Source organism: Balaenoptera physalus, assembly GCF_965194825.1.
Source record: "Balaenoptera physalus genome assembly, chromosome: 2".
NCBI classification, from domain to species: domain Eukaryota; kingdom Metazoa; phylum Chordata; class Mammalia; order Artiodactyla; family Balaenopteridae; genus Balaenoptera; species Balaenoptera physalus.
In genome coordinates this window covers 152,528,677-152,544,876 of record NC_138883.1, presented here as the reverse complement: position 1 = coordinate 152,544,876, position 16,200 = coordinate 152,528,677, and the positions used below count along the sequence as shown (strand labels likewise).

The 16,200-nt window shown below is 44.9% G+C and overlaps 1 protein-coding gene and 1 long non-coding RNA gene across 2 annotated transcripts in view; both read right to left on the bottom strand.

The window, feature by feature from the left end:
• Positions 1–16,200, bottom strand: part of PFKP (phosphofructokinase, platelet) — a 73,168-nt gene that overhangs the window by 49,493 nt on the left and 7,475 nt on the right. Inside the window, exon 2 of the mRNA XM_082450244.1 lies at positions 8,868–8,941. Within this exon, the coding sequence (XP_082306370.1) occupies positions 8,868–8,941 (74 nt within the window). The remainder of the gene's footprint in view (positions 1–8,867; positions 8,942–16,200) is intronic.
• On the bottom strand, positions 9,526–16,112 carry LOC309655278. Its single transcript, XR_014260745.1, has 2 exons — positions 14,928–16,112; positions 9,526–13,425 (listed from the first exon to the last, which is right to left on the bottom strand). It is a non-coding gene; the product is annotated as an uncharacterized lncRNA (long non-coding RNA).

Sequence of the window (16,200 nt, the reverse complement as noted above, 5' to 3'; positions counted from 1 at the left end):
TTGATCTGAGAAAGATGATGTAAAGTTGACCAGGCACTACGTTGGTTCCAGTACCCACAGATGCCCCATCCCCCCACCCCTCCCACCGACTTTCATGCCAAACACAGATGCGGCCCTTGGTTTAAGGCAGGGCATCACCGGCTCTCGGCACCCCTGACGCATCCTGCGCCATGTGGGATGTTGAGCAGCATCCCTGGCCCACGAGATGCCAGCGGCACCACCAGCCCCCTAATAACGGGGCGATCAAAAACTGTCTCCAAGGCACCAATGTCTGGGGATGAGACATGCTCCCATCACTGGTTTGATGGGGGTGTAAGCTCCCATCTTAGCCCTGCCAGTGCCGAGAAGTGACGCAGAGAAAGTGAACCGCCCACAACCAGTCCAGTTCTTCAGTGAAGTAACTCAACCAACTTCCTTCCCTTCCCTTCCGGACCTGCAAGGTGGTCTTGAAGATCAAGTGAGTCACTGCAGGGATGGAACTGGACCCCCGCCAGGAAGGCAACAAGAAGGGCAGTGGGCCAGGTGATCAAAGGTTTCCTGGGGAACAGGCTGCAAACCGGAAGCCTAAGGACATTCGTCTACTGCGAGTCTGAAAGCATTTTGTTACTCGGAACAGGAAAGCCTAATCTAAGGGTGCTCCACCCTCAGATGTTTAAAGCACGTTCACTCATCAGGCCAGGCTGGGGTGCCTTCTCTCAATTTCTAAGGCAGAGCAACCCCTCCCCAAAGTAAAATGAAACAAAAAGGCAGAGGAAACTGTATGTCAGGCACACTCTCCAGCAGCAGCAGGAAAAGAATCAGCTTCAAGGTCAGAGGAAGGGGAAGAAGCAAGGTATGCGAGCTCATCACAGTGGCTAACGTGCTCCCTCCATGTTAGTGGTGGGGCCATGGGTGCCAGGCGAGGCCAAGGACAGATGGGTACGAGAGCAATTTGACCCTAAACACATCCGAATAGAAAACGACAAAACTATAGTTCTGGAAAGGTTTTGATAAGACCCACTGTTTCAACATTGCCCAAATCAGATGACTACAAACCCCAAGCCCACAGAAACAGAGTTTTAAAAAGCAAACCGGGAGGAAGAACCAAGATGGCGGAGTAGAAGGACGTGCTCTCACTCCCTCTTGTGAGAACACTAGAATCACAACTAGCTGCTGGAAAATCATTGACAGGAAGACACTGGAACTCACCAAAAAAGATACCCCACATCCAAAGACAAAGGAGGAGTCACAATGAGATGGTAAGAGGGGCACAATCACAGTAAAATCAAATCCCATAACTGCTAGGTGGGTGACTCACAGACTGGAGAACACTTATACCACAGAAGTCCACCCACTGGAGTGAAGGTTCTGAGCCCCACGTCAGGCTTCCCAACCTGGGGGTCCGGCAACAGGAGAAGGAATTCCTAGAGAATCAGACTTTGAAGCCTAGTGGGAATTGATTGCAGGACTTCAACAGGACTGGGGGAAACAGAGACTCCACTCTTGGAGGGCACACGCAAAGTAGTGTGCACGTCGGGACCCGGGGCAGGAGCAGCGACCCCAGGGGAGACTGAACCAGACCTACCTGCTGGTGTTGGAGGGTCTCCTGCAGAGGCGGGGGGTGGGGGGGGCTGTGGCTCACCATGGGGACAAGGACATTGGCAGCAGAAGTTCTGGGAAGTACTCCTTGGTGTGAGCCCTCCCAGAGTCCACCATTAGCACCACCAAAGAGCCCAGGTAGACTCCAGTGTTGGATTGCCTGAGGCCAAACAACCAACAGGGAGGGAACCCAATCCCACCCATCAACAGTCAAGTGGATTAAACTTTTACTGAGCTCTGCCCTCCAGAGCAACAGTCAGCTATACCCACCACCAGTCCCTCCCCAAGCCTCTTAGATAGCCTCATCCACCAGAGGGTAGACAGCAGAAGCAAGAAGAACTACAATCCTGCAGCCTTGGAACAAAAACCACATTCACAGAGAGATAGATAAGATGAAAAGGCAGAGGGCTATGTACCAGATGAAGGAACAAGATAAAACCCCAGAAAAACAACTAAATGAAATGGAGAGAGGCAACCTTCCAGAAAAAGAATTCAGAACAATGATAGTGAAGATGATCCAGGACCTCGGAAAAACAATGGAGGCAAAGAGTGAGAAGATGCAAGAAATGTTTAACAAAGACCTAGAAGAATTAAAGATCAAACAAACAGAGATGAACAATACAATAACTGAAATGAAAACTACACTAGAAGGAATCAACAGCAGAAAAACTGAGGCAGAAGAACAGACAAGTGACCTGGAAGACAGAATGGTGGAATTCACTGCTGCAGAAGGGAATAAAGAAAAACGAATGAAAAGAAATGAAGACAGCCTAAGAGACCTCTGAGACAACATTAAACTCAACAACGTTTGCATTATAGGGGTCCCAGAAGGAGAAGAGAGAGAGAAAGGACCAGAGAAAATATCTGAAGAGATTATAGTCGAAAACTTCACTAACGTGGGAAAGGAAATAGCCACCCAAGTCCAGGAAGTGCAGAGACTCCCAGGCAGGATATACCCAAGGAGAAACATGCTGAGACACATAGTAATCAAACTGGCAAAAATTAAAGACAAAGAAAGATTATTGAAAGCAGCAAGGGAAAAATGACAAATAACATACAAGGGAACTCCCATAAGGTTAACAGCTGATATCTCAGCAGAAACTCTACAAGCCAGAAGGGAGTGGCATGATATACTTAAAGTGATGAAAGGGAAGAACCTACAACCAAGATTACTCTACCTGGCAAGGATCTCATTCAGGTTCGACAGAGAAATCAAAAGCTTTACAGACAAGCAAAAGCTAAGAGAATTCAGCACCACCACACCAGCTCTACAACAAATTCTAACGGAACTTCTCTAAGTGGGAAACACAAGAGAAGAAAAGGATCTACAAAAACAAACCCAAAACAATTAAGAAAATGGTCATAGGAACATACATATCGATAATGACCTTAAACGTGAATGGATTAAATGCTCCAACCAAAAGACACAGGCTTGATGAATGGATACAAAAACAAGACCCATATATATGCTGTCTACAAGAGACCCACTTAGACCTAGGGACACATAAAGACTGAAAGTGAGGGGATGGAAAAAGATATTCCATGCAAATGGAAATCAAAAGAAAGCTGGAGTAGCAATACTCATATCAGATAAAATAGACTTTAAAATAAAGAATGTTACAAGAGACAAGGAAGGACACTACATAATGATCAAGGGATCAATCCAAGAAGAAGATATAACAATTATAAATACATATGCACCCAACATAGGAGCACCTCAATACATAAGGTAACTGCTAACAGCTATAAAAGAGGAAATCGACAGTAACACAGTAATAGTGGGGGACTTTAACACCTCACTTACACCAATGGACAGATCATCCAAAATGAAAATAAATAAGGAAACAGAGGCTTTAAATGACACAATAGACCAGATAGACTTGATATTTATAGGACATTCCATCCAAAAACAGCAGATTACACTTTCTTCTCAAGTGCACATGGAACATTCTCCAGGATAGAACACATCTTGGGTCACAAATCAAGCCTCAGTAAATTTAAGAAAATTGAAATCATATCCAGCATCTTTTCTGACCACACGCTATGAGGTTAGAGATCAATTACAGGGAAAAAACCATAAAAAACACAAACACATGGAGGCTAAACAATACGTTACTAAATAACCAAGAGACCACTGAAGAAATCACAGAGGAAATCAAAAAATACCTAGAGACAAATGACAATGAAAACACGACGATCCAAAACCTATGGGATGCAGCAAAAGCAGTTCTAAGACGGAAGGTTATAGCTATACAAGCCTACCTCAAAAAACAAGAAAAATCTCAAATAAACCATCTAACATTACACCTAAAGGAACTAGAGAAAGAAGAATAAACAAAACCCAAAGTTAGCAGAAGGAAATAAATCGTAAAGATCAGAGCAGAAATAAATGCAATAGAAACAAAGAAAACAAGAGCAAAGATCAATAAAACTAAAAGCTGGTTCTTTGAGAAGATAAACAAAATTGATAAACCATTAGCCAGACTCATCAAGAAAAAGAGGGAGAGGACTCAAATCAATAAAATTAGAAATGAAAAAGGAGAAGTTACAACAGACACTGAAGAAATACAAAGCATCCTAAGAGACTACTACAAGCAACTCTATGCCAATAAAATGGACAACCTGGAAGAAATGGACAAATTCTTAGAAAGGTATAAACTTCCAAGACTGAACCAGGAAGAAACAGAAAATATGAACAGACCAATCACAAGTAATGAAATGGAAACTGTGATTAAAAATCTTCCAACAAACTAAAGTCCAGGACCAGATGGCGTCACAGGTGAATTCTATCAAACATTTAGAGAAGAGCTAACACCCATCCTTCTCAAACTCTTCCAAAAAATTGCAGAGGAAGGAAAACTCCCAAACTCATTCTACGAGGCCACCATCACCCTGATACCAAAACCAGACAAAGATACTACAAAAAAAGAAAACTACAGACCAATATCACTGATGAATATAGATGCAAAAATCCTCAACAAAATACTAGCAAACAGAATCCAACAACACATTAAAAGGATCATACACCACGATCAAGTGGGATTTATCCCAGGGATGCAAGGATTCTTCAATATATGCAAACCAATCAATGTGAAACACCATATTAACAAATTAAAGAATAAAAACCATATGATCATCTCAATACATGCAGAAAAAGCTTTTGACAAAATTCAACATCCATTTATGATAAAAAAAAACTCTCCAGAAAGTGGGCATAGAGGGAACCTACCTCAACATAATAAAGGCCATATACGACAAACCCACAGCAAACATCATTCTCAATGGGGAAAAACGGAAAGCATTTCCTCTACAATCAGGAACGAGACAAGGATGTCCACTCTCACCACTCTTATTCAACATAGTTTTGGAAGTCCTAGCCACGGCAATCAGAGAAGAAGAAGAAATAAAAGGAATACAAATTGGAAAAGAAGAAATAAAACTGTCACTGTTTGCAGATGACATGATACTATACATAGAGAATCCTAAAGATGCCACCAGAAAAATACTAGAGCTAATCAATGAATTTGGTAAAGTTGCAGGATACAAAATTAATGCACAGAAATCTCTTGCATTCCTATACACTAATGATGAAAAATCTGAAAGAGAAATTATGGAAACACTCCCATTTACCATTGCAACAAAAAGAATAAAATACCTAGGAATAAACCTACCTAGGGAAACAAAAGACCTGTATGCAGAAAACTATAAGACACTGATGAAAGAAATTAAAGATGATACAAACAGATGGAGAGATATACCATGTTCTTGGATTGGAAGAATCAGTACTGTGGAAATAACTATACTACCGAAAGCAATCTACAGATTCAATGCAATCCCTATCAAATTACCATTGGCATTTTTTACAGAACTAGAACATATCATCTTAAAATTTGTATGGAAACACAAAAGACCCCGAATAGCCAAAGCAGTCTTGAGGGAAAAAAACAGAGCTGGAGGAATCAGACTCCTTGACTTCAGACTATACTACAAAGGTACAGTAATCAAGACAATATGGTACTGGCACAAAAACAGAAACATAGATCAATGGAACAAGATAGAAAGCCCAGAGATAAACCCACGCACCTATGGTCAACTAATCTATGACAAAGGAGGCAAAGATATACAATGGAGAAAAGACAGTCTCTTCAATAAGTGGTGCTGGGAAAACTGGACAGCTACATGTAGAAGAATGAAATTAGAACACTCCCAACACCATACACAAAAATGAACTCAAAATGGATTCGAGACCTAAATGTAAGACCGGACACTATAAAACTCTTAGAGGAAAACATAGGAAGAACACTCTTTGACATAAATCACAGCAAGATCTTTTTTGATCCACCTCCTAGAGTAATGGAAATAAAAAGAAAAATAAACAAATGGGACCTAATGAAACTTCAAAGCTTTTGCACAGCAAAGGAAACCATAAACAAGACGAAAAGACAACCCTCAGAATGGGAGAAAATATTCGCAAATGAATCAACAGACAAAGGATTAATCTCCAAAATATATAAACAGCCCCTGCAGCTCAGTATTAAAGAAACAAACAACCCAATCCAAAAATAGGCAGAAGACCTAAATAGACATTTCTCCAAAGAAGACATACAGATGGCCAAGAGGCACATGAACAGCTGCTCAACATCACTAATTATTAGAGAAATGCAAATCAAAACTACAATGAGGTATCACCTCACACCAGTTAGAATGGGCATCATCAGAAAATCTACAAACAACAAATGCTGGAGAGGGTGTGGAGAAAAGGGAACCCTCTTGCACTGTTGGTGGGAATGTAAATTGATACAGCCACTATGGAGAACAGTATGGAGGTTCCTTAAAAAACTAAAAATAGAATTACCATATGATCCAGCAATCCCACTACTGGGCATATACCCAGAGAAAACCATAATTCAAAAAGACACATGCACCCCAATGTTCATTGCAGCACTGTTTACAATAGCCAGGTCATGGAAGCAACCTAAATGCCCATCGACAGACGAATGGATAAAGAAGTCGTGGTACATATATACAATGGAATATTACTCAGCCATAAAAAGGAACGAAATTGGGTCATTTGTTGAGACGTGGATGGATCTAGAGACTGTCATACAGAGTGAAGTAAGTCAGAAAGAGAAAAACAAATATCGTATATTAACGCATGTATGTGGAACCTAGAAAAATGGTACAGATGAGCCAGTTTGCAGGGCAGAAGTTGAGACACAGATGTAGAGAACAAACGTATGGACACCAAGGGGGGAAAACCATGGTGGGGTGGAGATGGTGGTGTGCTGAATTGGGCGATTGGGATTGACATGTATACACTGATGTGTATAAAATTGATGACTAATAGGAATCTGCAGTATAAAAAAACAAACAAACAAAAAACAACTAATACTAAACTTTCTTTGGGTTATTTGTATGGAAATATGTTAATATAAATGTTTCAGACATTACATGAAATTTCTAAAAATCTTGTACGTTCTGGTATAATGCTATAAGTCATAATTCTAGTTATTACTTTAAAATGTATATCTCAGAAATAACTAAATTTCCTTGTCAATTGCATTATTACAAACTTTTATCAAATCTTTAACCGTGGTCATTTTTAAGTCTTTTGTCATTTACAGACAGTTCTGGGTGTACTCTGATGCTTTCGCAAAAATGTTCCTATGAAAGGGTTTCATCTTCAAGGAATTCATGGAAAAGACTCTGACAAGTACAGGTTTCTGGTAACTGACTATACTGCTGAACTGAATGAATAAGCATTTTCAGAACTCTAATGGAAAACTGATGAATTCATAAAAGTGCTAATAAAAGATCAAGATGAAAAAAAAATTACATGGGACTGAGTGAACTGATGAGGATGATTATAATTTTTGTGACTTTCTGTTTAAGTAAAAATAATAATAAAAAAATAATAATAAAAAAATAAAAAGCAAACCTAAGCCCAGGAAAAACCATCTTTCCCGCAAACGATAAACACATGGTCATTAGGACCAACGAGCAAAATCTGTGAGCAGCTACTTCTCAAGCAGAGAAAATGACTCAGTAAACAGACTCTGGAGCCCCGGCCAGCTCTCAGCAAGGTGGGCTGCACACACAGAACTGGCAGGGTTGGTGCCACCTGTGTGCCCGGCGTGGGCCTGGGATGGAACAAAGAAATCACTTTGGCGAGACACACTGAGACCCGTTAGGACGACCACCCCTTTTAACTCGGCGGACGCCGTATCCTGGGATCACAGCAACGATACAAAGCATAGAACAGCTTCAAATATTAATCTAGAGCTTGCTGTGTTAGGATAGTTGAAAAATGGGCAGTGACCTAAATATTTCTGGTGGCATAGGAATGCAAGGATCAAGCTGCTGAGGGGTCAGGTAAATGATGAGACATCAGGTTGATGGAATTTTACACAGACATTTACGCGATAGTTGTGGAATGTACGTTAACACATACAAAACTGTCATAACATACTGGCAGGTAAAAAACATAGTATACAAAATACATTTGCTATGGTGCTAATAATGTATATATTTCCTTCCAGTATTTCACATGTATTACACTGGGAAGAATCAGAATAAAACACTAACACTGATTTTGGAAGAATTAAGCAATTTTAAAAAACCATTCTCTTATTTCCATTTTTTAAGCTTTATTCTGTTTTATAAATTTAAAAACTAAATATGTTATTTTTTCTAATAGTTTTTGAAATAAATCATGTGGTCCAAGCTGTATTGGTGCCTTCCCTCCAAACACAACTTACTTCTAAGCTGCCAGGACCTCGAAAGCAGGAGATAATGGGCCATCTGTTTGCTTTCAGATGCTTCAGTTTGAAGTTAAGGCATAAAGATACTAGGGAGGTGGTCTGGGTTTTACATTAATGATGAAAAGCCCAAAGTGGCCACTCTTCCCCCCATTCAGCTTAATGTTTATTCAAATTCAGCCCCCATTTTTAGTGACTATATCACTTCTATAAGGAATGAGAACTACAAATAAATACAACCAGTTTGATATCATTAATCCTACAAGAACACTAGTTGGATATCAAAATGGCATTTTGAGCCCCGTTTCATCACCTTTCTCCCCTTGCTCCCTAATACAAATCTCACAGATATGCATCTAGACCGGGGGTGTAACTTCTCCTGGTACCTGGGCTCCCCTATTGGTACCCAAGTGTGCCCGTCACCTGCTGCCTCTCGCCTGCAGTCAGCAGCCCCAGGCAGGCATGAGGCCCCCAGTGAGTACGAGGCAGCGATTCCTGAGAGAGAAAGCAGGAAGGGGACGTGACACTGACCTCGTAGATAAAGTACACTTTGGCCCCCACGTATATTCCCATGCGCACGACAGCTCGGACAGCAGCGTTCATACCTGCAAAGGAATAGGGACAGCAGTTATTGAGGAGGCTGGGGAGAATCTAGTGCTGCCATTTAATTAGCTGTGACGGTGGGGAAGCCGTGTAACCTCTCGGACGGCCCCTCCTATGAAAAGGGGTCACAACACAAACCTCCAGGATTAGTGCAGGGAGGAAGAGAAAAAAGTACAAGGCAGGGACCAGCATGTTGTGGCCTCGTCCACAGATGAACAGAGCCTGGAGCACTGTTTGTTTAGAACATCGATGTAAACACACTCGAAATATGAGCGACCTCAATTCGGTGTGAATTCGTAGGTTGATTCCATCCAATTGCAAAACAACAGAGAGGAGAGATGTTTGTTTATAGGTAGCCAAATTCAAAGAAAATAGGCCTGAAAAGGCCATTGGTCTGGGGAGGAGATGAAAAATTATTACCAGCTACTAGTGTAAAAGAAAATAATTTAGTCAGTGGCCTTAAATATAAATCATGCAATTTTATTAAAAGAAAGATCAAATTAACCAGTATACTATAAATAATACCTAATCAAGATAAATCTAGGCCATTTTCCACACTTCCCCAGAGGGCCTTGAAGGAAATTAAAAGTGCAATGTATCCTTGTATAAAACTGCTACACCCCATTTTGCTTTCCACTGAAGCCCCATTTGGGGGCAGCCAGCTGTGCGATGGACCATAGTCTAATAGCTACGTTATTTATTTATTTATTTTTAGCTGTGTTGGGTCTTCGTTTCGTGCGAGGGCTTTCTCTAGTTGCGGCAAGCGGGGGCCACTCTTCATCGCGGTGCGCGGGCCTCTCACTATCGCGGCCTCTCTTGTTGCGGGGCACAGGCTCCAGACATGCAGGCTCAGCAGTTGTGGCTCACAGGCCCAGTTGCTCGGCGGCATGTGGGATCCTCCCAGACCAGGGCTCGAACCCGTGTCCCCTGCACCAGCAGGCAGACTCTCAACCACTGTGCCACCAGGGAAGCCCCCATAGTCTAGACCTACGTGAACAGGTCAGGATTTCACATCTGTAAAACCCTGTATCATCATATCAGCTGACGAGCAAGGCCATCAGGAGAGCAGTGAGAAGGGAGGGCCGTTCCTCTCGTTAGGGATGCAGCCCTGAGCCTCCGAATATGCTGCACCTGGGCATCCAGCCTAACTGCTCCCGGGCCCCCAATAGTTCTAATCAGCCTCCTTCGTAAATTTAAATTTTGGGAACATCAGGACTAAAGGTGTTGGAGAACGTGGACCATACAGTAAGTGGTACTTCTGGTAAGTAAATAAACAAATGAAGGCACCTTGGGTCCCAGGGAATATACTCCACAGACAAGGAGATTAAATTTGTATGTATCTGGATGGTAAACCTGCTCAGAAGATGGTTACAAATTTTCAAATTACATTGAGCCAGGTCTGGAAATCTGGAATGAGATTGTTGCCTCTGAAAGGTGACAGTTTTACAAGGCTACAATGTTCACGGAGCCGGAAAAACTGGAAATAAATCCATGTTAAACGTATGTCTAACATCTACGCACACGTAGACATTATGTATTTGGTAGTCTCACCACTTCATGTTCAAACCTAGTTTATTACACGAAGGATTTTAATGACCTACTGATTCATTGGTGGCTCTCTCTCATACCCTCAAACTCAGCATTTCAAGATGCAATCAATCATTTCACCTGCATCATTTTCTCCTCCTTTTCCTGTATTCTCTCACTCGGATCAGCAAAACTTTTCACTGGCGCACAAGCTGGATACTCCTGATACCCTCCACAGCTCCTGCCCATAAAACTGCCATTTCCCTCCCCAAATTTCCCCTGAATCCACCATCTCCCTCTAACATTATTCACGTTATGGCCAGAATGAGTAAAGGAGCTTTTCCTCTTTTGTTATTATACAAGTAATTTATAAATATATTCTTCTTATTAAAAAAAATTACAGGGGCTTCCCTGGTGGCGCAGTGGTTGAGAGTCTGCCTGCCAATGCAGGGGACACGGGTTCGAGCCCTGGTCCGGGAAGATCCCACATGCCGCGGAGCAACTAGGCCCGTGTGCCACAACTACTGAGCCTGCGCGTCTGGAGCCTGTGCTCCGCAACAAGAGAGGCCGCGATAGTGAGAGGCCCGCGCACCGCGATGAAGAGCGGCCCCCGCTTGCCGCAACTAGAGAAAGCCCTCGCACAGAAACGAAGACCCAACACAGCCAAAAAAATATATAAATAAATAAATTAAAATTATTAAAAAAAAAAAATCAATGGTTGTCGGGGGTTGGGGGAGGGGGATGAACAGGTGGAGCACAGATTTTTAGTGCAGTGAAACTACTCTGTACGACATTATAATAATGGATACACGTTATTATACATTCGTCCAAACCCATAGAATGGGCAACACCAAGAGTGAACCCTAAAATATCAACTATGGACTCTGGGTGAGGATGACGTGTCCATGCAGGGTCATCAGTTATAACAAATGCACCACCTGGTGGGGATGTTGATTGGGGGGGCGGGTCTGCATGGGTGGAGGCAGAAGATAGAGGGGAATCTCTGGACCTTCCCCTCAGTTTTGCTCTAAAATCTAAAACTCTGAAAAACACGGTTAAAAAAACAAACACAGATGAGGCCGTGTCTTGCTTTCCCATGCCCGCCCCTTTGGAACCCAGTGCATACACCCTGTAGACGCACTCTCCTTGTGCCAGCTGTAATCTCACACACTTTTTTGAGATGTTTTCTATGTTAGCATCAGCAGTCTCTTTCTCAAACTCAAAAACGCCCAGGTTCCTCCCTGGATTCCCCAGGGCCTGTGCTCGTAAAACCAAGCTCTTCAGGTGAGCTCTCCGGCCCCCCCCCCCCCCGCCCGGGCTCTTCCTACCTGCTCAGTCCCACCTGGATGCCCCTCTACACGTCAGGACTGCAGCTCCCCCAGAACTGCCACCACGTCCCGGAACCGCCCTCTCTCAACCTCCAGGAGGGAGGGACGAGGCTCCTGCACCTCCAGGAAGGCTTCCCCACCAGCCTTTCCTCACCGGCCTTCACTGCTCCCACCTGGGCGACACACCTGCATCTCATGCAGGCAGCCTCAACTCTCAGGCCTTAACCGAAGGGATAAACGAGCTCCTCTCGGCCCCTTCCCACACACCCCGCGATTCTAGGACTTTATTCTGTGGCCCTGGAATCAAGAGACTGACCACCAAACGCTGGAGCCCTACCACCCCTCCATCACCAGGACGCAAGCGCACGGTTAACGCCGACTCCCTGGCCCCCGCCCTCCCCCATGTGCTTCTGAAGACCTCATTTCTGGCGGGTCAAGGTGGGGGGAGGCTTTCATAAAGGCATGAATAAAGAGGAGTTGGGGGATTTTAGAAAGTGCAAGTGGAGAAGGAATGGCAGAAGGAACAACAAGTGGGACACAATCCAGAGGTGACCCTAGGGGGCCCCATGTGGAAGAAAAACATGCCCAGGGTGACCCCTGCCTGAAAGTTCTGACCACCTTCACAGCAGGCCTGGGGCCTGAACTCCTTCCCTGCCCCATGGGGTTGACCTGTACTCACCTGGGAAAGCGGCCTGTCCCCTCGGGGCTGGTCCCCCCTCAGCCTGCAGCAGGCCTGGGGATGGGGGTGGGGGTGGGGGGGGGTCCCAGGTCAGGGAGGGTCCTGAGCACCGTATTTCTCCCAAGTTCCCAGGAGAGGAGGCTCCGCGCGTCTGAGCCTCAGCGCCAACCCCCACGGCTTTTATTCAAGGGTCATTAAGGTAACTGGGCTACACCTGCTGCCTTTCCCGGCAGCCCGGAGCTGGCCGCCTTCTGATTGGGGCCTGAGAGGAGCTATTCTCAGTGGTAACCAGGGCTGAGTCCTCTGAACACCTGAGCTGATGCTCCCAGAAAGCATGCGGGGCCTGGGTCCTCCTGGGAGATGAGGAAGTCAGGCTCTAAGTGGATAAATTAAGAGCCGAGGGAACAAAACTTGTAAAAGGCAAAGCTGGAGTGTAAACCCTCCTCTTCCTTTTATTTTAACTTAAAAGCCATTATAATTTCCTCTAGTAGGAAGGAAACTTGGAGAAAAAAATGCCCATGGGGCCCCAGTTCTTGTGTAATTGTTTGGGGAGGGGCCGGCTCTCCACTTGAATTTGGGAAGAACAGGACAGAGCTGCTATCTGGTGCTGGGCCCACAGGTGGGTGCCTTCAAGGAAGGGCCCAGAAGACAGAAACCAAGGACACAGGAAAGGCCAATTTTCACCGACAGCCTCTTTGACACACGAGACTGGGATTCAGACATATGATTTGGGGTCTGAGGGCCTCCTGGGTGAGCAGTGCTGGTTTTCTGGTTCTGTTGGAGGCTGTCCTGTCCTGTACTGTCCACAGAGAGCACAGGGCACTCCAGCTGCTGTTTTCAGTAAACGTTCAGACATAGTTGGGTTCCTTCCTTTTGCTTTTGGTTTTGTTTTGGCAGCCAGGCTCGGGAGTTCAAACAACTTCCATAATTGTTTCCATGGGAAACCACCATCCTGCCACCAAGAGAGAATCTTAGTATTTGGAAAGTAACCTCTTCATCACTTGCAAAAATTAAAACCCTCGTCCTCAGGGAATGTGCAGACTTGCTATGGGAACCAAAAATAAACAAATCTTGAAAGAACCAGGGAGCAGCTAAGTGGAAAATGTGAGAAAATTACTTTAGGTGACATATTCTCAAATAGGTTCTTACTAAAGCATCATGCATGTAAGATAGTCATTAAGATAACTTCTTCCTGTGCTTTGTGACCACCTAGAGGGGTGGAATAGGGAGGGTGCGAGGGAGGGAGATGCAAGAGGGAAGAGATATGGGAACATACGTATATGTATAACTGATTCACTTTGTTATAAAGCAGAAACTAACACACCATTGTAAAGCAATTATACTCCAATAAAGATGTTAAAAAAAAAAAAAAAAAAGATAACTTCTTCCTTGAGGTCAGGGAGGCCGTGGACCCAAAGGTTTCCTGAGATTCTGTTCTGGTAACATTTATTTATTTATTTATTTTTGGTTGTGTTGGGTCTGCATTGCTGCACACGGGCTTTCCCTAGTTGCGGTGAGCGGGGGCTACTCTTCGTTGCGATGCACGGGCTTCTCATTGCGGTGGCTTCTCTTGTTGTGGAGCACGGGCTCCAGGCACTTGGGCTTCAGTAGTTGTGGCTCACAGGCTCTAGAGTGCAGGCTTAGTAGTTGTGGCACACGGGCTTAGTTGCTCCGCAGCATGTGGGATCTTCCCGGACCAGGGCTCGAACCTGTGTCCCCTGCACTGGCAGGCGGATTCTTTTTTTTTTTTTTTTAACATCTTTATTGTAGTATAATTGCTTTACAATGGTGTGTTAGTTTCTGCTGTATAACAAAGTGAATCAGCTATACGCATATTTATATCCCCATATCCCCTCCCTCTTGCGTCTCCCTCCCACCCTCCTTATCCCACCCCTCCAGGTGGTAGCAAAGCACTGAGCTGATCTCCCTGTACTATGCAGCTGCTTCCCACTAGCTAGCTGTTTTACATTTGGCAGTGTATATATGTCCATGCCACTCTCTCACTTCGTCCCAGCTTACCCTTCCCCCTCCCCGTGTCCTCAAGTCCGTTCTCTATGTCTGTGTCTTTATTCCTGCCCTCGCAGGCGGATTCTTAATCACTGTGCCACCAGGGAAGTCCCTCCGATAAAACTTAAACGTCAAGTAATTTGTAAGAAACAAGGACTGTGTTGATTCCAATGAAATAACTGGGGCTTTGTTTTACTTCTTATGTGGTCTGAAGAGTCTAATAAACCTCCTTACTTAGCCCTTTAGGACTGTGTTGAGTTGCTTCCCCTGCATATTTCTCAGTGCTCATAACCACTCCCTGACTAATTTCAATATTTAAATTCCCTTTTGAAAAATAAGATCTGATGCTTAATCCTCTTACTGGTTTCTCCCTGACTATATGGAGTTTTCACCTTTGTACCAAAGCGAGGATGTTAGCATAGGTCAGAAAACAAACTTAAAGCGCACCTTATCTTGCTCTTGCTACTGACGTTCTCCATAAAGCTTCCTTGTTTAATAACTCAGGTGTGGGAGGGGAAAAACGTCCTCAGGAGAAAGTGTCAGGATGCTGGATCCCCTGTGAATCAGTTACCAACCGGGGGTTTCTCATCATCCTGCAGGGTCCAAATCACCGAGTCTTGTCTTAGATGTCAGTGACATAAATCTCTGAGCGGGTCCAATCATTCATTTATTCATCCGTCCGTCCATCCAGGACACACGGATGGGGTGTCTTCTCTCTGCCAGTACTGCCGGGCGATGCAGTGACAAAAGAGGGGAAGGTCGTGGGCCTGGTGGGGCTTGTTGCAGCCGGTAAACAACACACAACAAACACACACATTTCACCCAGAGGCGGAGGAGAAAGAAGGAAAGCAGAGCAGGGCTGGGGGCTGCCATGGGGGTGTGCAGAGGGGCAGCAGCCATCGGTGGGGAGCTGGAGCAGCCGCCTTGAGACGCGCCCTTTGGGAGAGAATGGGAGACGGTGACGGAGGCTGGCCAAGTGGCCATCTGGACGTCTGGGAAGGAGGACTACGGCAGGCCCAGGGCCACTGTGGGCACCAGACCGCTGCCAGAGGTCCCCTGCGTGGCCCCTGACTGTGACATGAACACGCAGGAGGGACCGTCTGAACCTGAGCGCCTCACACACCCCTCCCTCTAGACCCCCGTCCACTGGGTTCCCCACCGACTACACCAACACGCACTGGGTCAGACGCACGCTGGATTTCAAAGGCTCAAGATGGAAAAAAGAATGTGAAACAGCTTATTAACAACCTTTGTACTGACAATGGGTTGAAACATTGGACTGAATAAAACAGAGGCTTAAATTAATTTCACCTGTTTCTGTTACATTTCCAAACGTGGTGACCAGTTTAAAATTACACAATCACACGGAAGCCTCGTCTCTGCCATTTCCCTCGATCTTGAACCTGCTTTTAACCCCCAACAACGTGTGTCTATCTTGCCACACCTACCAGCGTGAAGCGATGCATATCCCACCCAGGATCCTAATGCAGCTCATTCCCTGTGACGATTTTCCGCTGGTTTTCCCACTATTCACTGGTATGAACATTGTGTCAAGAATGTCCTTCTGCCAACCTGCCTGTCCCCACCTGGGCTCCTCGCTCGGCCTTTCTTCCTGCTGCGTGGACCAGCTCCAGCCTGAGGCTCCACTGACACAGCCCACCCCCAACCCACCCTCCACGGCCCAGCCCTGCTCCTCAGGACACTGGGGCCCCTCCCCACC